This window comes from Syngnathoides biaculeatus, chromosome 3 (assembly GCF_019802595.1).
Source record: "Syngnathoides biaculeatus isolate LvHL_M chromosome 3, ASM1980259v1, whole genome shotgun sequence".
NCBI classification, from domain to species: domain Eukaryota; kingdom Metazoa; phylum Chordata; class Actinopteri; order Syngnathiformes; family Syngnathidae; genus Syngnathoides; species Syngnathoides biaculeatus.
In genome coordinates, this window is record NC_084642.1 from 11546291 (window position 1) to 11568453 (window position 22163).

The 22163-nt window shown below is 39.9% G+C and overlaps 1 protein-coding gene across 1 annotated transcript in view; it reads right to left on the reverse strand.

Moving 5' to 3' along the window:
• LOC133497966 (CUB and sushi domain-containing protein 1-like) overlaps positions 1–22163 on the reverse strand; it is a 521981-nt gene that overhangs the window by 250822 nt on the left and 248996 nt on the right. Inside the window, exon 5 of the mRNA XM_061814268.1 lies at positions 8023–8073. Within this exon, the coding sequence (XP_061670252.1) occupies positions 8023–8073 (51 nt within the window). The remainder of the gene's footprint in view (positions 1–8022; positions 8074–22163) is intronic.

The window sequence follows — 22163 nt, forward strand, 5'->3', positions numbered from 1 at the left end:
TTGGTAGAAGGGTGCTGAGGATGGAGCTGCCAAGCAAACGAGCGAGAGGAAGACCAATGAAAAGGTTGATGGATGTTGTGAGGGAGGACATGAGGACAGTGGGTGTTAGAGAGGAGGCTGCACGAGATAGGCTTGGATGAAAAAAGATGACACACTGCGGCGACCCCTAACGGAACAAGCCGAAAAGAAAAGAAAAGAAGAAGAAGTAATATAAATTTTCACTGACTGAATTGTACTCCACACTGTCTTATACTTATTTAGTATTGACTGACCTTTGAGTTTAAAAATATCACTGTGTTGAGCTGAAATAGTAATGCATTGCAACCTTTGCAACTGTGACAAAGCAATCCTTTAAAGGCTCTTTCACCTCCCTGACACGATGTAAAAATGAGTAAATGACGTAAAAATGTAAGAATGTCTCAGAGGGGAAATGTGTGAGGCTATCTGTTCATGCTTCTCATCGCGAGCATCACTCTCTCGGGATTTGAGCAAGATGAGGTGCGAGGAAAAGATACATTTCATTTCACGTCCAGGAAATACTGGACAGCTCCAGTATGATCTGCTAAATCGGAAAGAATGGAATCTAATCTAACATTGCAAGTGCCTATCACGTCTCAATTTTGACAGCGGATAGTGATTTTCATTCATTTTGATATTACATCCTGATCTTTGTTTGTTTTTCAACATTTTACATAATGCAGTGTTAAAGGATGTGTGTGAATCACATTCGCATCACGGATTGTGTGGACGACCCAGCGTATATTACACCACGACTACACCACTGGCCGACCCAAAACTCAGTAAACCAAAATAAAAGCGTTATAAATCAAAGTTAGAGTGGCCTTTTTTCAAATCTCCAAATCAAAAGACATTAGAGATGCTTGACTCTAACAGGACGGGGTAATCTGAGACCTTGGTTAAGATTAATGTGCTGCGGCAGTTCTTTAAATTACATTGTAATGTTATTTGTCCTCCTGTATTTGCTGCATGTGTGTGTGTGTATTTGTGTTTCACAGAGTAAATTTATTGAGATTAAACTGCACGGCCATTCTGTACACTCTTATTGGTGTTCGGGAGAACACTGCATTGATTGATAAGCATTATTTCCCCCAAGGAAATGTCGATGTTACGGGGAACCGGCGCATTGTGCCACACCATATAGCCCACAATAATTTGACAACACTGACATAGTTTATAGAATGCATTTAAAAATAACAATAATAAATATATCATGACGTTATGATCTTTAACATACACATTGAAAGCTGCTTTGCAAAGCCACATTCATCATCTAGTACTATTCCAAATACAGAACTGCGATTCAGGGTGAAATATAGTCATACTGAGAGGCCTGTAAATGAAAAGAAAGGAATGAGGCTAATTAAAAAGATTCAGATGAAAAATACAGCTACGTGCATCTGAAAGCAAGAGTCAAGTGTCATTACACAACTGCATACCCTCCAAGTAGTTTGATAGCGAATCCCATCTGTGGGTCTATTCAGCAGCTACCTCCTCTATGAAACCTTTGAGACATACACTTATAAATGTAGTAATAATATCAATTAATAAGGTGTGAAATTGTCTCTATGTGTGGATTAAAAGAAAATCTTGAATTATCTTGAAAAAAGATGAATTAAAAGCGTGACATGAGGAAATGATGGGACGTTTAAGGCACTTAATCAATTTGACTTTTTAGTTGTATTTTACCAAGTTGTACCAAGAGAGGAACTGTGGTACTGCATGCGCAGGTCTGGTGTGGCAGAGAAGTATGTTAGAATAGAATTAGGATATGTATGAAGGTAGTAGAACAGTGGTGAGGTGTGTCGTTGGTGTGTGTTGGTGTGGACTGCATCAGGGATCCGCGCTGAGCCCCTTAACGTTTGCGGTAGTAATGGATAGGCTGACAGATGAGGTTAGACTGGAATCCCCTTGGATCATGATGTTCGCAGATAATATCATGAAAGCAGGGAGCAGGCGGAGGAACAATTAGAAAGATGTAGGTACGCACTGGAAAGGAGAGGAATGAAGAGTATATGTGCGTGAATGAGAGGGGCAGAGGAGGAAGAGTGAAGGTCCAGGGAGAAGAGATAGCAAGGGTGGACGACTTCAAATACTTGGTGTCAACAATATAGAGCAATGGTGAGTGTGGTAAGGAAAAGGGTCCAAGCGGGATGGAACCGTTGGCGGAAGGTGTCTAGTGTTCTATTTGACAGAAGAGTTTCCGTAGGATGAAGGGCATTTTATAAAAACAGTGATGAGGATGGCCTTGACGCATGGATTAGAGACAGTGGCACTGAAGAAACAACTGGAAGCAGAACTGGAGGTAGCAGAAATGAAGATGCTGAGGTTCTCGCTTGGCGTGAACAGGCTGGATAGGATTAGAAATGAGTTCATTAGAGGGATAGCCAAAGTTGAATGTTTTGGAGACAAGGTTAGAGAGAGCAGACTTCGATGGTTTGGACATGTTCTGAGACGAGAGAGTGACTATGTTGGCAGAAGGGAGTAGAGGATGGAGCTGCCAGGCAAAAGAGCGAGAGGAAGACCAAAGAAAAGGTTGACGGATGTTGTGAGGGAGGACATGAGGACAGTGGGTGTCAGAGAGGAAGATGCACGAGATAGGCTTCGATGGAAAAAGATGACACGCTGTGGCGACCCCTCATGGGACAAGCCAGAAGAACAAGAAGTTGTATTTTTTTTTTTTTTTTTTTTACTTGCGCACTTTTGCAAACCACTTTTGCAATACATCATTTGTGATTAAAGTTTGGTCATTTTTTTTATACCAACACTGGTTGACTACTTTGTTTCAGTCAGACACTAACTGGAGGCACTCACTGACTGAAAAAAATACAAATGACGTCATCAGCTAGTAAATCAACTGTCACTGTCTTTTTTATTTTTTTTTACTATAAAAAGTTATTTGACCGCTTAAATTGTTGAAATCCTAAAAAAATCAAGCCAGTCTCTCCTTTCTCAAATGCTATGAACGTTTCTTCTGATGGTGTGTAACCAAGCGCCACTGAAAAATGAATGCTACTTTGTCTGGTATTTTTATTATGCCTACACACTCCTACGTTTGAATAAAAAAAAAACAAGCCTCCGGTGAGAGAAATATATTCCACTGGTTGGTCACAGCGAGCTCCACGACACGCTGAGAGGTGCAAGCCACCAACTAGCTTGCATGCAAACGGGCTTCCGGGGCTCATCTCGGTGGACAGACGGGGTCGTGGGCAGCATCAACTACACACTTGGGAATTTAAATAACAACACCGGGCTGTTCTGCAAATTGCGACATTCATGGAAGAAGCGCTTTTGGGGTGTAGGCATTGCTAACTGGGTGCTGTAGTGGACCAAGGATTTAGAAATAATGCGCATTTGCACTGGATAACTACTGATGAAATTCAAAAATTGTGGCGAAAGTGGGATTCATACCACACATCCAAGTGTGTTTTTTTTTTGTTTTTTTTTTTTGGGGGGGGGGGTTCCTGGAGTGCTCAAGCCAATCCCAGCAGTTATTGGGCAGGAGGCAGAGTACACTCTGAACTGGTTCCCAGCCAATCGCAGGGCACACGGAGACAACAGACAACAGTCACACTCACAATCACACCGAGGGGCAATTTAGAGTCTCCAATTAATGTTGCATGTTTTGGGGACGTGGGAGGAAACCGGAGACCCCGGAGAAAACCCACACAGGCATGAGAACATGCAAAGTCCACACAGGCGGGGCTTGGATTTGAACCCCCGGTCCTCACAACTGTGAGGCCAAAGCTCTACAGATGTTCCACCGTGCTGCCAATTATCTTAAAACTGGTATAATGTATTTAAAAACAAATCTCTGAATTCACTACAGTCATTTGTTTTCATGTACTTAATATTTGAAAGTATTTTTTAAAAGAATTTTATGATTAAACAATTTATCCCTGCCATGACCACATGCCCTATTTGGGTTGTATTCGACTTGCACTTGATAACCCAACTTGACAGGGCTCCAAATGATAATTTATGCATCGTGATTTAGTTCAAATTAAGTCGGATTGAATAATGAATGCAGCAACTTAAGGTTTAAAAAAAACACAGAGGGTTTCTGTGCTAAAATATGACCAAAAGGACACATAACTTGATTCTGTTACATAGTGAAGTTGAAGCAAATAAAGCCTCAGGTCATTAATGAAGGGAGTCATGTAATTACCTGAAGACATTGATGAAGTTCCCTCACTAAAAGTTTTTTTTTTCCTCCCCCCCTCCATCCATGGAGGACTTTTACTCGCTGGCCGCAGGCAAACTAACATTAGCACCCCTGTTGCAGGGGACCTGACTCTCAGATTAGCAAGTGTCACACTTCAGTTTCTACAGATATTGTTTATACAGACGTCGCCCCCAAGGTTGTTGGCCTTCTCGGCTGTGCCACTTTGCATTATAAACATTGCTGCGTTGTGTTGTCCAGATTCTTCCCAAGTCTAAATATCCTTGTGACCACTTTCTGCTCAACTGTCACCATCATACCCGACTAACCCAGATGTGCTCTCAGTTAAGTTCATTATCTATGCCAATGACGTTTATTTTCTCCTTTGTGACACTCAAGCCTCTCACTTCTCACCAACATTTATAAATATCACATGTGATTTTGTTGCATGGGTTCCTAAGCAAACCTGTGTGCAACTTTAGAGGCATTTCTGGGGGATGTGAACTCAGGGCAAAACAAGGCATATGATTGCACTTTCTGATGAAAACCGAGGAAGTTCAAACGAGTTCTACTCTAAGCTTTGACGGTCCTAAATTTAACTAATTTCCGGCCTACAAGCTGTGACTTTTTTCACAGGCTTTCAACTTTGCGGTTTATGCGGTGATGCGGCAAATTTGTGCATTTTTTCTAATGGCCGCAAGGGGGCACTGTAGCATAAAAGGTAAGAATGAGACCTGTGGAATATAGGTGCCAAGGAAGTGACTTTTACCGACCCTGTTTGCGTTGCGTTAGCGTCAATGTGGGCACTTGCGGCTTTCACACAGCTGAGGCATATGCATGTACCAAATGGTATTTCCTTTACAAAAGTACTCTGTGAGGCTTGTAACCCGGTGCGCTCTGTAGGCCGGAAATTAAGGTATACTTTGACAAACATGTAACAGATGAACTTGATAGAATCCCAAATGGTCTTTATGTGGTAGAGTAAAATGTATCCAGGATCGATATCACTTTTTTCTCAATATCATAATAAATACAATACATCTTGACCCTGACAAGTATTAAATTTTCCTCTCTTGAAGAATAAAAGAGTGAGGAACGGCATCCGCTCATCTATTCTGACAGCCCATTATGAGGGATGGCCTTATTTTCTTCTTCCAAGTCGCTCTTCCTGTTTTGTCTTCAATGTCTTTGCTTCTAGATAGCCCCGATGACTTCAGAACAGATTGAACGGAATATTAATTGCCCCCCTAATTTATGTTAATGTATGCTAATCTACACGCTCAACGACTCTCAACAGGCTCGTTATCCAGATCATTTAGAACGGATAGGAAGACATTCAGTCTTTGTGACCCAGGTTGCCAGTTCAATTCTCAAAGAGCGGTGCGTGGGGACTTAGCAAGACTATTTAACCCTTTGTGCACTGGCCTATAGCTCGCCTCCTAAACTGGGTGCCATATACCTGTAAATATCAATATTCCGTTGCAATACATGTACACAGCAACCGCATGCAGAGAAAGACTCCATTGATACAAAATGTCAAATGGATACATGTGGAACCACAAAGAAAACGGACTTACAAAAAATGAAAAGGTCTGAAAAACTTTACACCTGCAAATCATTGAAGCGCTTTCATCCAAGGCAACATTTAATGATTTATTTGACAGCGCTGAGGAGAAAAACAGCATATGTCATCGTGAGCTCCATGGTGTGCATTTAGAGGGTTTTAATAATAATTACAGAGATACCAGAAAGCTGCGGAGTAACACTATAATAAACAATCTTGAAATCTCAGAAATGTTTTCTTACCATCTTCCCTGCCCAAAAATATGATTCAAACACCAAGTTCTGGTACTGACTGAAAACCCACAACCACAATAACCTAACCACAATAGTATACACACAGTTTAATTAATACCTTCCAGTCAAAATTTTGCATTTTGATCTTCTTAAAGGCAGATTCTTTGAGAGGGCAGTTGTGTGAAAATGTCAAGTACACCTAATGAAGCATCTGGTGAGTGGATATTTTGCTTCTCTGTGTCAATAACAATCTCTTCAGTTGGCCAGATCAGTCCCTCATAATAGAGGAAGTGTCAGCATGTCCTTGAGCAAGACTCTAAACTGCTAATTGGTCCTGATGTACTGCTGATGAGTGGTGGCGCAATACCGTGAAGCGCTTTTGTCGAGAAATACCACCATCTCGCAGTAATATCCCTCAGACTGAAAAAGGAGTGATATCTTCTACTTAAAGCAGTTCAAACTACACTGCACGGGACAAAGGTTTTGAGACATGCATCTGAATTACTGTAATTTCCGGCCTACAGAGGGCACCTGATTATAAGCCTCACCCAGTACATTTGTAAAGGAAATACCATTTGGTACATACGCACGCCGCAACTGTGTAAAAGCCGCAAGTGCTCACATTGAAACACGAGATATTTACAAAGAAAGACGGTACACAGAAAGAGTTTTAAAAATGTTAATACCTTAGCTTAGCTTAACATAGCAACAACATGGTAGCACGAACAGGGCTGGTAAAAAAAAAAAACATACGTAAATCACTGAGACGCAGGAATAACACAGCAGCAACACGCTAGCACAGCGCTAACATGGTCAGTTAAAAAACAAAAAAAGACATACCGGTAAAAGTCACTTCCTGGGCACATATATACCACCGGTTTCACTCTTACCTTTTCCGCTCGAGTGCCCCCTTGCGGCCATTAGAAAAAAATGCACAAATTATCTGCATCACCGCATAAACCCCAGGGTTGAAACCGTGTGAAAAAGTCTCTGCTTGTAAACCGGAAATTACAGTAATCAATCATGGGTAGACCTCTTAGTCCCCCTTGAATCTTAATCTTCATGTTACAAATAAATTTTGGATATTTACTTGGAAATTTTGGAAATCTATTTGTGTTCTCATTTGGTGGCAATAAACTTAACTTGAGCCCAGACCCCAACCCAGACAAACACTCGGAACTAGAACTGAGACGGTGACAAGGTTGCATGAATGGACAAAAATCCCGTGGCAAATCCCCCCAAAATTATTCACAGAAGTGCGGTTACAGATACAAGTTAAGTGTGACCACCACACTTTGTCCAAAATGAGTAAGAAAAGAAGGCATACAAGTTCTCAATTATATGGTTATTTTTCATGTATCACTATGAAAAGCAACTGAGGGAGAGAACAAAAAAATCAGGAGCCAATCGATTTTCATTTTCAGATTTAATAAACCCCAGAGTAAGGCGCACACTCTAACACTTGGAAACAAAACAAGTGAAAACACTCTGGATTTGGAAAAATAGACTGGAATTGTATAGATAACACGCTTGCCCTTGTGTGCATGTGTGTGTGTGAGCTGTGCACTGTGCTTGATAAGATCAAGCAGCATTGAAACAGAAGGAAGCATCGTAGCGTGACAGTGTTTCTGTTGGGTTTTTGGATGATGGAAGATTTGGAGAAATCCCGTTGCTCTGCAAGGAAAACAAAAATGCTTCCAGAAGCAGAAATGTTGGCCAACACTGTTTCATGTCAAAAGTGTGAACGCCCTAAAATGTGCTGGACACACAAAAGACAACAGAAACAAAAGGATTGCAGGTGTAAAGATGAGCCTGGCTGCCAAGTGCACAAACCCACACACTTTGTATTAGTGACTTCCTATTGATTTGTTTTGGCGGGATTCATACCGCAGCATTAATTTCCTCTGAGATTGTCAGACCTTTGGTGGGAATGAGGTTGGTCTTGTGATTTTGCAGAGCAGTATAATGAAAAAAAAAACAAAAAAAACTTTTAAATGTTGATATCCATAGATGTGTAATATACAGGTTTGGTTTCTTGTTACAACCTTTGGGATAGAGGGAGTTGGGAACTGCCACACCACATCCAATAGATGGCACTGTGGCAAAAAAAAGGGTGTTAGTTATATTGGGTTTGGGAGCACAAGTGTAAATATATATATATATATATATATATACATACTTTTTTTTTTCAATCTAGAGCACAGGTGTCAAACTCAAGGCCCGTGGGCCAGATGTGGCCCATCACATCATTTTATGTGGCCCACAAAAGGAAATCATGTGCATCAACTTCCATGATTCATCCTAAAATCTGAACAAAAATTCAATATTATCATAAGGAATGAACTAATAATTGTGAGATAGGGGACTTTTCTGCTACCAACCCTGTTAAAATTTTCTATAGAACATTTAAGAATTTCTAAAGAACTATAGAAAATTAGGACACAAGTCCTATAGAAAGACTATTGTTCTGTGGAAATTCTATAGAAAATCACAGCCAAAGTTGTATTGAACAAGTTGTACTGTACAAATTCTATAGATTTCTGTAGAACTTCTATCGAAAACTTTTAGCAGGGAATCCTGTTTTAAGGTAACTTGGTAAATATTATCCTTCTGATTTTAAAACTAGTTAACCCTCAATTCGTTGCGTATAAGAAAGATATTTGATGAGGTGTGGTTTCTCTGTCATCACGGGCCTCTGAAGGAAAGAGAAACAACAATGTGGACCTCAACAAAAAATGAGTTTGACACCTCTGATCAAGAGTGATCAAGAATGACACGAGTTTTTTTTTTTTCGAGATACGAACCGTAGCTCGAGCACCACAATGAATCTTAACGTACTTTTTAATTCTGTATTTCATTACTCCATTACTACATATGTTTATGAAGTATATAATAGTGCCATTTACCTCATTAAAAACAAATTACACACGTTTGTTGTTTGTTCGGGTGTGAGTCTGAAACAGAATAATTCCATACATTTCTAAGGGGGGGGGGATTATTTATTATTATTATTTGAGACATGAATTTTTAAGTTAAAGTTAAATTCAACTTGTATCTCAAGGCATCACTATACCTCTTTTCAACGCTGGAAAATACAATATTGCTGTCACAGGTGCAGTTTGGGTTTTGGAGTATAAAGTTTAGAGGGTGGCACGATGGCACAGCTGTAGAGCGTTGGCCTCACAGTTCTGAGGTCCTGGGTTCAAATTCCGGCCCTGCCTGTGTGAAGTTCTTCCCGGACCTGTGTGGGTTTTTCTCCGGCCACTCCGGTTTCCTCCCACATCGCGGCTAAGAAAATGAATGGATGTTTATCATTTGCTCTAAATATCCATATTCTGAGCCCCTTATCCTCACAAAGGTCACAGGAGTGGTGGACCCTCTCCCGGCTGTCATCAGCCAAGAGGCAGGGTACACCCTGAACGCGATGGGCACTCGTCTCTGTGCAGTCTCCTCTGTCCTCACTCAATGAATTCTCTCAGTGCTTGACGTATACAGGTGTCTATGGGAGCGGATGTTTTGTTTATGTTTGACCCATATGTCTACAGCACATTTATAATGCATAATGGTATGGGAAAAAATGAATTTTCTCTTAATGGGACAAATAAAGCAATGTGTTTCAAACACACACAGTCTCTTTCTACAACTTTAATCAGCCTAAATTTTTAATTGTGTATGCTCACTTTTACTTTTGTTTTTGTTATTTTGCTTTCCTTTGGTCTGTATATCTAAATGGACGCGCGCGCGCGCGCACGCACGCACACAAACGTGCACAGACAAAGGTTTGTCCTGTCTTCAGGCTTAAACAAGGATTGTCAGGGAGTCATGCAAGGTTTCAACTCAAGAACGTCAAGCGAACACGTCAGATTAAGGCAAGGCTGGCTGCACAAGATAGCACACACAAACACACACACACACGCACATACACGCAGACACAGACTCACATGGGACCGTTCGCATGTGCACGCATACTGTACATACACGTGCATGGTCTCAATGACACAAAGTACTGGCTAAAACCTGGGCTGAGTGACATCAGGGCGGAGTAACTGCCAGTGAGGGAGAAATTGGGGCGAACATCTGGGAGAAAACGTTTCAAGAAAGTCAAAGCAATAATGACAAAATTGAAAACAGAATCGGAGGCAAAATCACTGTATTTACATAACATAGCGACTCTAATTCTGCTCCTGCAGGAAGACTATGGGCAATTACTGTATTATTACTGTCAGGTGGTGTTTATGGGAGATGTATAGGAATGATGAAGGCTTTTGAAAAATGTATACAATGTGTTGTGTGTGAAAGCATAGCATACTGCAATTTACTGCAATTGTGAAAAATTGTCTCCTTTAAAAAAATGCATTTGGATGTATGAAAAAAAAATCCAATTAATAGTAAACTTTTTTTTTTTACCAAAATTAAGTTATAATTATTTACCTTAATTGATCCAGTATAATGCACGGCAGTGTTTAATCGTATTATCTGTATTTTTTCAAATATTTATTCATAAAATAAGCACTTTATTTAAACATGTAATGCTTTCCTTTTATTTACTTGCTCTTATTTTGAAATGCACAGCCCTAGTTTTATTTAGTAAATAAGAAAACACACAGCTCTGCTCATATGTTTGATACACTGGCAGCATTTGTAAGATGTGTACAATTCTTTGAAGAAAACATGATGGAACAGGCAAAACAGATGTAATTTTATTTTAATGGGATTTAAATTAAAGTGTCAAGCATTTTGGAAAATCATTATCATTAAACAAAACATAACTACAAAGCAGTTAATGATGGTCGTTATTCAGTCATCAATCTTATTAAAAAAAAATAAATTCTGCCTAGGTACGTAAACTTACGAGCACAATTGTACATATTATGCAGTCATACATACACCTATCATATTGGAATGAAAGCATAGGGCTTTTTCATAACCTGTAGATCGCGGTATACGTTTATAGAATGGCAAATGTTTTTTTTTCCCCATTTTCCCCATACCTATCTATGTATAACGTGCACCATAGACTTTTGACTAACACACTAACACTCATGTTACAGACACTATCCAAATTCTAAAGTCAGGAGTTTAATACATTGTATATTTTGTTAAGTCATGCCAAACTCTTTTTGACTGCACTATTTATCAACAAATAAAATGTTGTGAACATAGTCGCATGAAAGAAGCCCTTGCCTGCTTTCAATTGTTGTCCAATGCATAAATGTCAAAAGTTTTTGTGAACGCCATCAGGTTCCAATAATAACCTCAACTCAAATGTAATGACATTGATCCTGTGAGAGGAAAAATAAATAGTTTGTAACCTCATCAGGCGTGAAGTAAGAGATTGTTGGCCCATGTTCAGATCAAAATTTAAATATGGTCCAAATAAAAATGTGACTTCAGTTTTGCTAACACAAATAAATCCAATCTATCCCCTGGTGATGCACAGTGTCAACAACACACGCACAAGGATGTGGGAATACATTTTGGAAACTTTCGATTGGAAAAATATTCAAACAAATGAAGTCTGGTGACAGTATGAGGACAATCAGTAGCTTTAATGGAACTAATGACAATGACTGACACAAAACAGCGTTTTAACAACGCTCTGATATCGAGCCACCAAGTTTTAACGATGTCGTCGTTGACTTCATCGTGGCGGCTTGCTGTCAGAGGACATCTAACGCCAAAGTTTAGCTGTGAAAATACTGTTTGAAGTCAATTAGTCTCCTGATCGCATCAATAGTTGTAAGAACGTGAATGTTAAATTAGTTTGAGCTTATTCCTCCTCTGCAGATTTTACTGTATCTTAACTAGTGTTTAAATGAAACACTCGAGTGCGGCGATGTATTATATAAATTACTAAAGAATAAGAAAACCTTAGTATCAACAATAATCCTAATCAGACTTAACTCATTCACGCCCATTGACAGCTGTTGACTTCAAATATTCATGTAAACATGGAGGAATGATTTTTATTAGAAAAACAAATGGGATGGGATCACCACTGATATTTATTGCACATAATCACAGTGAGGAAAATGAGTATTTTAACACCCTGCGATTTTGCAAGTTCTCCCACTGTGAAATCATGAAGGGGTCTGAAATGTGAGAGACAATATAAAAAAATAAACTAAAATCCGTAAATCACAACATATGATTTTTTTAAACAATTAATTTGTATGTTACTGCTGCAAATGAGTATTTGAACACCTGCCAATCAGCAATAATTGTGGCCCCCAAAGAGCTGTTTGTCTGCCTCTAAAAAGTCAACCTACCACAGTATAAGGCCCACCTTCAATGAATGGCCTATTTTAAAACCTTTTCCAAATATAAGGCTCACAGCATTATAAGGCGCGCCGTCAGCTTTTGAGAAAATTAAAGGCTTTTAGGTGCGCCTTAGAGCGCTGAAAATATGATACATTGTGATTTCTAAATTTCATTTTTTTACATTATGTCTCTCACAGTGGAAATCCACCTATGATGAACATTTTGGACCTATCCATGACCTCAAAGTGGGAGAACTTGCAAAATCGCAGGGTGTTCAAATACTTATTTTCCTCACAATAAATCAATGGATAAAAAGTCATGTGATTATGGGAGTGCACATTATATTTGAGAGCGTATTTTACTCGCGAAATTACAAAAGTTTTGATACGTCAATCTGTGACACAGTAACTAGCTCTGCTCAGTTCAGTTGTACTCATCTTGGTTTTCCATTTCAAAATAATAGGCTAGTAAACTGTGCAATATTGATACTTTTTTTTTTTTTTTTTTTAACCAGCTGCCATTAAAAGGATCAGTCAACACGAGACACAGTAACAAACAACAATCATGAAGAACAATGACACGTGTGTATCTGCTTCTCGGAATGTGACAAAGATGAAGAGACTATTGTACTCCAGATGAAACAGCAAGAACACAGACACTCACGGGCTTAGGCCACCATTGCTGGCCCGAGTCAGTAGCATGCAGTCTAAAGGGGGCATGGTAAAGTCTTATTCAAAGTGTTGTGAGCTACGTTCACCTTTGTTGAACAGTTTACTGTATGAATGGACAAAGGAAATGTTCATTGTTGCTTTCACAAATGAGTATAAGAACAATTACACCAAGGCACTGATTGGTAAATTTATTGACTGATTGATGGTGAGGTACCCAAATATTTTTCAAATGCATGTGCGGATCAGTGTATGGGGTCTGGCTTCTTTGCATTGATTCCTGTTAAATGCAGTACTTGACCGCTGCCCGCACTACGCGCTGACTTTCTGCCTGAATACTGAAAAGCTAACAGCATTGTGGACATTAATATTAACACCTTTTATGCAAGTATAATATTCTTTGGTCATCATGAATTCATCGATTCCTTTGGAGGGATACTGTGACTTGATGAACAGTAAAAAATATTTTTATTCACCTCAAACTTTAACCAAGGTGAGTAAAATTGCACTTTATGTCTTGCATTTCAGTCGCATGTCATCGTCTTGCGTTCGCCGCGCTTTCCAGACACTCGTGGGGTTGAATAATTGAAGTTGCGGGTGCACTGGGTCGCATTTAAAATAAACGTGATGTTTTCAGTGGAGCATTTGATTGCTAACCTCTTTAACCTTCCAGATTGAAGTCTGGAGAAATCATCTTCACTGCTCTGCAAAACTGAAGGTTACAGAGTCGTTAATAATGCCCACTACCATTTATGTCAAAGTGAGTTGCAGGGAATTTCCAGACAATGCCATGTCAAATTTAGTCATTTCTCTTGCTTGATACTTGTTGCATTTTGGGGAGGAAAAAGTTGTACCCTGTTTTTCTTTTACCCCCTGGAATCTAATTGCTCATCCCTCCTCCCCTCAGTCACTTCCACCAAGTGGAGAGAAATACAGTTTAACAAGTGAAACACTGTCATCATGAAGTGTGCAGACAAGTGCCGCCAGCACAAGTGGAGTGGAAAGTAGCGTGGAGTAGCTCCTCCTGGCCTCAGCTGGCAGTTCTGTCTGGACATTCAACCTTCTCACACACTTTCACACACGTCCATACTCTCAATACATACTGTTATATAAAAGCCTACATATTCAAAGAGAAACAGACGGGGAGGCGAAAATCCCATACTGTCTAATCGAAATGTTTGTTTCTAGACTTTACACTGATCTGATTGATTTGATAGGTATCGGCCAATGAGTAGCATTTGATGTTGATCGGCTTTCATGTCATAATTCGTTGATCCAATCAATGACGTCCTCAGTTGGCTCCCCAAAAGAGATTTACTCTGTGTCGCGTAAGAATCCAACCCAATCTTGTGGGAAAGTATATCTGATGGCCAATAAAGGTTTTTTCAATCTAGCCGGTGACAAAACACGTCAGTGTGGGACTATTTTGCGGAGTCCAAGACCAACAACACAGAAGCTATTTGGACTCTCCGCAGAAATTAAGTATGTCGTGGTGGACATCATCCAAATGATTCAAAATAACAAATTTGATCGGGGTCCTGAAGAAGGTACACAAAGATGAGCATGTTGTGTTTAAGAAATGGAATGTGGGGGAAAAATAAAGGGGGGAAAAACTGTCACAAACTTGACCTAAACATATGTCAGTAGCCGATACTTTTATGGCCCCCTCAAGGTCAGTGATGTTTTAAAGTCTTTTAAAAAGATGTTTATGAATAATTTTAAAGATATGTACTCAGTATACAGTACACACGTACCAAATCTAGAATAAATGCACAGGTCATGTAAATAGACATATTGCTCTATCTTGTGATCGGAATTTCTTAGAGATTTCTAATTATTTTCTTCTAGGTCAAAAGTTTACACACAAAAATGTATTTAAAGAACATGTGGAAGCCAAGATGATGAGGTCATGGCTATGGAAGCTCCTCATAGGTTAACTGACAAAATGTGAGTTATCTGTCAGTGACACTGAGGATGTATTTAAATTGTTTGAAATGATGGGAAAAATCAAAGAAATCGGCCAGGAAATAAGAGAAAGAATCGTGGAGATCCACCAGTCTGGGTCAGCCTTGGGTGCAATTTCCAGATGCTTGTAGGTGTCATGTTCATCCGTTCAAACAATTATACCCAAGTATAAACATCACGGGAATGTCCAGCCATTACACCACTGAGGAAGAAGACGTGTTTTGTGTCCTAGAGATAAACATGTTTATGTCCGAAATGTGTCAATCAAGCCCATAACAAAAGCTAAAGACCTTCTGAAGATTCTGGATGAAGCTGGTAAGAAAGTGTCATTTATTCACAGTGAAACGAGTCTTACGCCGACATGGGTTGAAAGGCCACTCACTGAGAATGAAGGTATTACTCCTAAAGAATTACAGATTACATCTTGCAAAAAGAAACCAAGAAAAATATCTTAACTTCTGGAGACATTTCATGTGGTTTGATGAAAGTAAAAGCGGAACTGTGTGGCCATAATGACCAAAGTTATGTCTGGCGAAAAAACAGGGGAAGCTTGTAGAACTGAGAACACCATCCCAACTGTGAAGCAGGGAGGTGGGAAAATCATGTTGTAGGGTTGTTTTGCTGCTGCATGAACTGGAGCTCTTCATAAAATAGGTGGCATCATGAAGAAAAAAAACGATAGTTACATGGAGATATGAAGGCAACATCCCAAGACAACAGTCAGGAAGCTAAAACTTGGGCGCAAATGGCTTTTCCAAAAGGACAATGACCCCAAACCTACTGCCAAAAATGGCAAAAAAAATAGTTTCAAATAAAGTCAATGTCTTAGGGTGACCTTCACAAAGCACTGATTTGAACCTTATCGAATGTTTGTGGGCAGATCTGAAAGGCATGTGAGCATGGCAACCGACAAACCTGCCTCAAGTACAGCAGTTCCCCCAGGAGGAATGGGCCAGGATTCCAGCAGAGTTCTGTCAGAAGCTTGTGGAAGGTCACACAAAATGTTGGACCCAAGTCATGGACTTCAGAGGAAATGCTACTTGATATTGAGGAAATGTACGTAAACTTTGGACTAAAAATAACATAAGATTCTGGAAGAAATTCTCTCATTATTTTAGCATTTAACAAAATTAAATAATTTTGGTCATCATGACTGACCAGAAACACGAGAGGTTAAGTCTGATTGGCTCCAAGTACCATGAGACAAAATACTAAATATGTGTTTTTGTATGCACTTTTGGCTTCAACAATCTATACAGATTTATAGAAATGTCATCACTTCTTTCATCCAAGCTTCAGAACGGGGTATTTACCTATTTTTTTATTTCTCTTCCCACGACCAAAAGAGTTCTTCTTTGCACCTAAGCCCAACTTTTAGATTTTTTTTTTTTTTTCCCCCATAGTTCTGTAAGAATGAATGTAGTTTTGCTGTTGCTGTTGTTGTTTTATCTCTGCTTACTCAGTGATTCTGATAGCAGAAGTCATGGATAGACATCTCTGGTAGCTGACTGGATGGAATTGGATTTGTTGCACGAGCAGGCAGAAAGCAACCAAAGCAACACTGCGCTGGTTCCTACACTCAGACACACACAACACACACAACTAGAGAGTAGTCCTGGACTGATGTTAGCTAAGCGCACAACTGGATCACTTTACCTTTAGAATACTATTAGTGTTTCTTTGTTTGTGTGTGCATGCGTGTGTGTAGTTTTGATGTGGCCAGTGACTTTGTTGCACACCAGTTGAGGAGAGAATTTGACCGCCGATGCTCATGGCAGCCCAAGGGGAAGCCAGTAAATGCATAGGTGTGTGTGTGTGTGTGTGGTGTGTGTGTGTGTTGAGTCATGTGTGGTGAGAGAAAGCGACATTTGGGTGAGCAGCAAGTGACCTGTACCGCAGACGGGGAAAGCACAAATGGTGACTACACTTACTGAAACACAAAGGAACACGACAATTTTCATGGTTCTTCCACGCTTGGATGACTTGCCGAGGAAGACTTAAATCATCTAGTGTATTAGAAATCAAATATAAGACGAATAAGGTGAGGATTTGTATTTATCTCTACAAGATTGTGCTACTATTGATAGTCGTACCCCCATAATCAGTTGTGAGTGGCATGCTGCTTGTGTGCCGCTGTTTTAAATAAGCTCAAATTCCCCGCAGTAGAAAATGTCAGCCGCACCTAATTTGCCATCATTCCAAAGATGTGAAAAATAATACAGCATAATGTTTGTTAAATCCTCCTGCGGATGCTCAGACAGTCACATCACAAAGCAATATTCATATCGAGTTCCCCGGTCGAAGGAATATTGTCTGCTGGAATATTTCCAGCCTTTCAAATCAGGTGGTGGCCAATGTGCAAATCAGAGAGGACATAATGTGCAATCAGTGGAACCCTCGCATGGTTCTAATTTCAGGAGACGTTCTCGCCAGCTGAGAATGCTGAGATCTGAAAACAGATTGGTGCTAAAACCTTAAGACAAGGCCCCGGAGAGACATAAATTGCCATGATAGTGCACATTGACAGGATTATACAATGAAGAAGGAAATAATTAGCTCATTAAAGATGATAAATGGATTATGGAGGATATTTTGCACAAATATTTATGGTAACTATTTCGAGTTCTGGACCAGTCGTCGCACAGATTTAAATTGGAGGAGAAAAGAAGTGATATCAGGCAAGAGAATAGAGGAGACATATCCCTGCATGCATGCCTTTGTCCAATGTTACCTATAGAATATGTGCTAGTGTGTTTTGATCAGTGAGGTATGTATGCAGTTAGCATTGTTAATGCACCCGGCTGGAATTGACCCATAAGGTGCGAGGAACGTACAAAGGCATCGTAGGGAGGGAGAGAGAGAGAGAGAACAAGGTAGAGGGAGCGAAACAGAGGATTAAGGAAATGGGAGAAAGGAGGGGAGCCCATGTTCAGAGCAACAGGAGCATCTTTAAAACATGATTCAGCCTCGCACTTTTAAAAAGACCTCACTAAGAATTTAACTCTCCTGTGGACCACAGTGCAGATCTTACAATAAATTTGTGGTTCTGTAATCTCAATACAAACGATATATCGATGACTATTGAAACGTCAGCTTGTCTCTAGGTACATGAAAATAACTGACAAATTATCACACAACCATAATAAAATAGTGGATACAGTAAAACAAAGGTGCACGAGACCTCTCTGGTAAACGCACAGATAACACAATGCAGTAGAGGTGCAACGAAAAAGTTTAGTCTGGATGGTTTCAGGAGATATGAGTAAAAATAAATTATTGCATAATCACTTCCAATATGTCAAATAGGCTCAAGCATTTATTTACATACTGTATACTACTTTAAATTAAACTATTGCTCGCTCCCAATTTATCTCACTGCAAGGAGCAAGGTGAGAGGAAAAAGCCCAAATAGGGCTGACCTCATCTTGTAGGTGTCATCTAATGTTGATCTTGGGAAAAATTGGTGAAATGTAACAAGAATTGCAAAACCAGAGGGGCTCCTTGTTATCTCGAAAGCAACACATGTCCACATCCCTTTGATTGATGCGTATAATGCTACAAGTGAAGACTCGTCCTCAACTCAACTGCCAACAAGGTGAGGAAAAAAATGACTCATCCTCAAAGAATTGAAATATATAGCACATCTTTTATTCATTAAATGCCACCACCAGGCACGCTGTCAGAATCCGAAAATCAGCTTTTGCCGTCATGTTAGGGCGTCATAATGTTTAATTTCTTGAATGTCAAGTTGAAGTTTACAGCAACAACATTTGGGCAAGTTTTCAAATTGCAAGTCCTGAATTCTAGCTGAGATAGAAAGAAGGGACAAGACGGGGTTGGGGGGGGAAAGTTGTCGTGCTCACATACAGACAGCATATTCAACCCCTGTTAGTATATATATATATATATATATATATATATATATATATATATACATACACACACACACACACACACACACACACACACACACACACACACAATCAAACTCAATTCCATTGAAACTGGGACGTTGTATTGAAAAAATAAGTACCCTAATTTCCGGCCTACAAGTCACGACTTTTTCCACACGCTTTCAACCCTGTCCTTTATGCGGTGATGCAGGTAATTTGTGCATTTTTTCTCACGGCCGCAATGAGGCATTCGAGCGGAAACGGTAAGAATGAGACCAGTGGAATATATGTGCCGAGAAAGTGAGTTTTGGCCCTGTTAGCGCTGCGCAAGTTTTAATTTAACCGGCCCTGTTAGCATTAGCACTGTGCTAGTGTGTTGCTGCTGTGTTACTGGCCTGTCTCAAGTGATATTTACCGGTAAGTTTTATTTTAATCGCCTCTGTTATTGTTAGCACCAGCGTTAGCGCTGTGCTAGTGTTAGCACCAGAGTTAGCACCGTGCTAGCGTTAAACTCTTTCTGTGTACCGTCTTTCTTTGTAAGTATCTCGAGTTTCAATGTGGGTTTCAATCTGGGCACTTGTGGCTTTTACACAGCTGCGGCTTATGTATGTACCAAATGGTATTTCCTTTACAAATGTACTCAGTGAGGCTTGTAACCAGGTGTGCTCTGTAGGCTGGGAATTACAGTACAATGATTTGCAAAACATGTTAAACCTACATAATTGAATACATGTGACGCTCTTCCCTTATGCCAGGGGTGTCAAACTTATTTTTATCGCGGGCCACATTTTAGTTACGGTTTCTGTCAGAGGGCCATTATGACTGAAACAATGAAAATCTTGAATTCACCCATCACAGTTACACATTAAAGTTAAGTAGTTTTGGAATAAAAAATGAAGGATAATTGTTTTTTCAATTATTGTTGTTTGGTAATACAAAAATGCTTGCAATACCTCAACGTCATCACTTATGATCTGACAATTTGAAATTTTGGTTCAGATTTGAAGAAAAATCATGAAAAAAATAGTCATGCCTTCGCGGACCACATAAAAGCACGTGGCGGGCCGCATCTGGCCTCCGGGCTTTGAGTTTGACGCCTGTGCCTTATGTGGTTGAGGTGAGTGAAACAGCAACACAACATACTGAATTGAACTAGCATTTTGAAGCTACTTGCTAACATTCCACACAGATTTTTTACTAGAAAGAAAGATGCACTGCATTCCTACCTTAAATAGTAAACATAATAAACAGTGACAGACAACAAAGTCAATGAAATATTGACAAAAAGGTGGTCTTTAAGAACAAGTGCAATAGGTGCCCATGATCTGCCATAATCAAGGTGTTGTTCTGACATACAGTCAAGCCAAAAAATAAGTATTTGCAAAATATTTGAGTTATAAGCCCATCTTTTTGTATCATTCACTGCTAATAGGTTAAGTCTAGATGATAAATGGATGATTACATCAACAAGGAACATGTAACAATATGACCTATGACCTTAACTACCTGACAAATACTGACGCAAGAAAGAGTGAAGTGGCCCAGTTGAAGATTTTGTCTGGATGAAATGAAACCTCAAACAATTGAAATAACAGATTGACAACACATTAATCCTATGAAAATAATTGAACCAATATATCAAGAGTCCAGTGTTGTGGGCATAAAAACACCGCAGTATGAAATATATTCCAATTACTGATTCTGTCACATGTAGAGCAGAGGAGGCTAGCTCTCATCTAAATAGACCTCATTAGTGTCTACCTACTCACGACTTACCTTCCCTTCTCCCCGCCGTACTATACCTGCACTTCCTGAGCTGAGTCATGATTTTGCGAAAAATAACAGCCAATGGCCTGACAGCATTAGTACAGTGAGGTCATAAAGCAGGCCCGTTATCTGTAGCCCATTAAGAGTTCCTTGTGAAAATAAACTACTCCGACATGGAAGACAGGCAGCGCGGTGAAGAGAGGGTGCAAAGAGAGGAATGGCAAGTTACGACTCTCGGCGATAAGGCATGTAAAAGAAAGCAGAAAGGCTGCAAGTTGACAGCAGTGTACTGTCTTTGCTTCATATCACTCCCCTCTCTCATTATCTGCTATTTATTGGATAATGAGTGCAATTAAGCCTCTTTTCATGGCCGTATTAATTTGAACCCATAACCCAGACAGCATGTGACATCTGTTTGCTGCAGATGTAAGACACGGCAGTGTAACAGATCTTTCGCAGTGAACTCTTTGGTTTTTAGATTTGGAGTCTGTTGTTTTTGTTATTTTGAACAACTAATAGGCACAGCGGGCAATCGGGGGCACGGTGTTGGCTTGCAGCCGTTGTAAAAGAAGACAGGTAAACTGAAATAAAGTGAGTATAATTGTCCTCCTCGAGTCCAAAAATATCCAACGGCAACAATTTGGGATTTAAACTGTATATAAGAATGTTTTCTGAAAAAAAAAAATCAGCTAAGATTTGATTGATGCGTGAGATCAGTTTTAATCCTCGTGGAAATCAATGAGGGTCAATTAATGCCTCAAGGATGGGTGACCAACATGGTGGGCCCCAAGGACAACGTAATTTAAACCATTGTGAAAAATCATTTACATGATCACTCTTTACATAGATGAATGGCAATTATTTCTAAGAACATATTTAAGGTTAATTCACGCATCCCGTAATTTCCGGCCAACACAGCGCACCTGATTATAAGCCTCACCCAGTACATTTGTGAAGGAAATACCATTTGGTACATACATAAGCTGCACCTGTGTAAAAGCCGCAAGTGCCCACATTGAAACACGAGATATTTACAAAGACGGACGGTACACAACAAGAGTTTTAATACCTTAGCTTAGCTTAAAGGTCAAGTGTCATGAAATGGATGATTTTTGGTATGTTATGAATGAAAAAACCTCGGGCAATATGGGCCCATGCGTTTTTTTTTTCCACCACAAAACATGATTTTGACGTATACACCTTTTTGCAACTCCCGCCATGAAAATCCTCTTGAGGGATTTGTTTTCGAGAAGAAGCAGGAAGTGACGTAAAAGACAGCGGCGCCCCCAAGTGGACGCGTTTGTTTCCATTAGTTTTACCTTCGGGAAGATAGCTCGTTGTTCCTTCGTGTTAGCCAAAATGCCGGCTCATTGCATTGCTGGGCATTGCTTGAACACTAGGGAGAATGGAATTACCCTTCATAAGTTTGAAAGAGAACCGGTTCGTTGTGGAAAATTGATTGTGCCAGTGCAGAGGACAAGAGCTTCGTGGGTTCCAAATCACAGGTAGGTGTGTATTCAGCTATTAAAAAAAATAATAGTTTGGGGCGGACCACATAATTGGTCTCTCGTAACGTAACAAAAGATCCGGGTATGAAATATGTCAATGTGCGCGTCGGACGGCGTCAGGCTG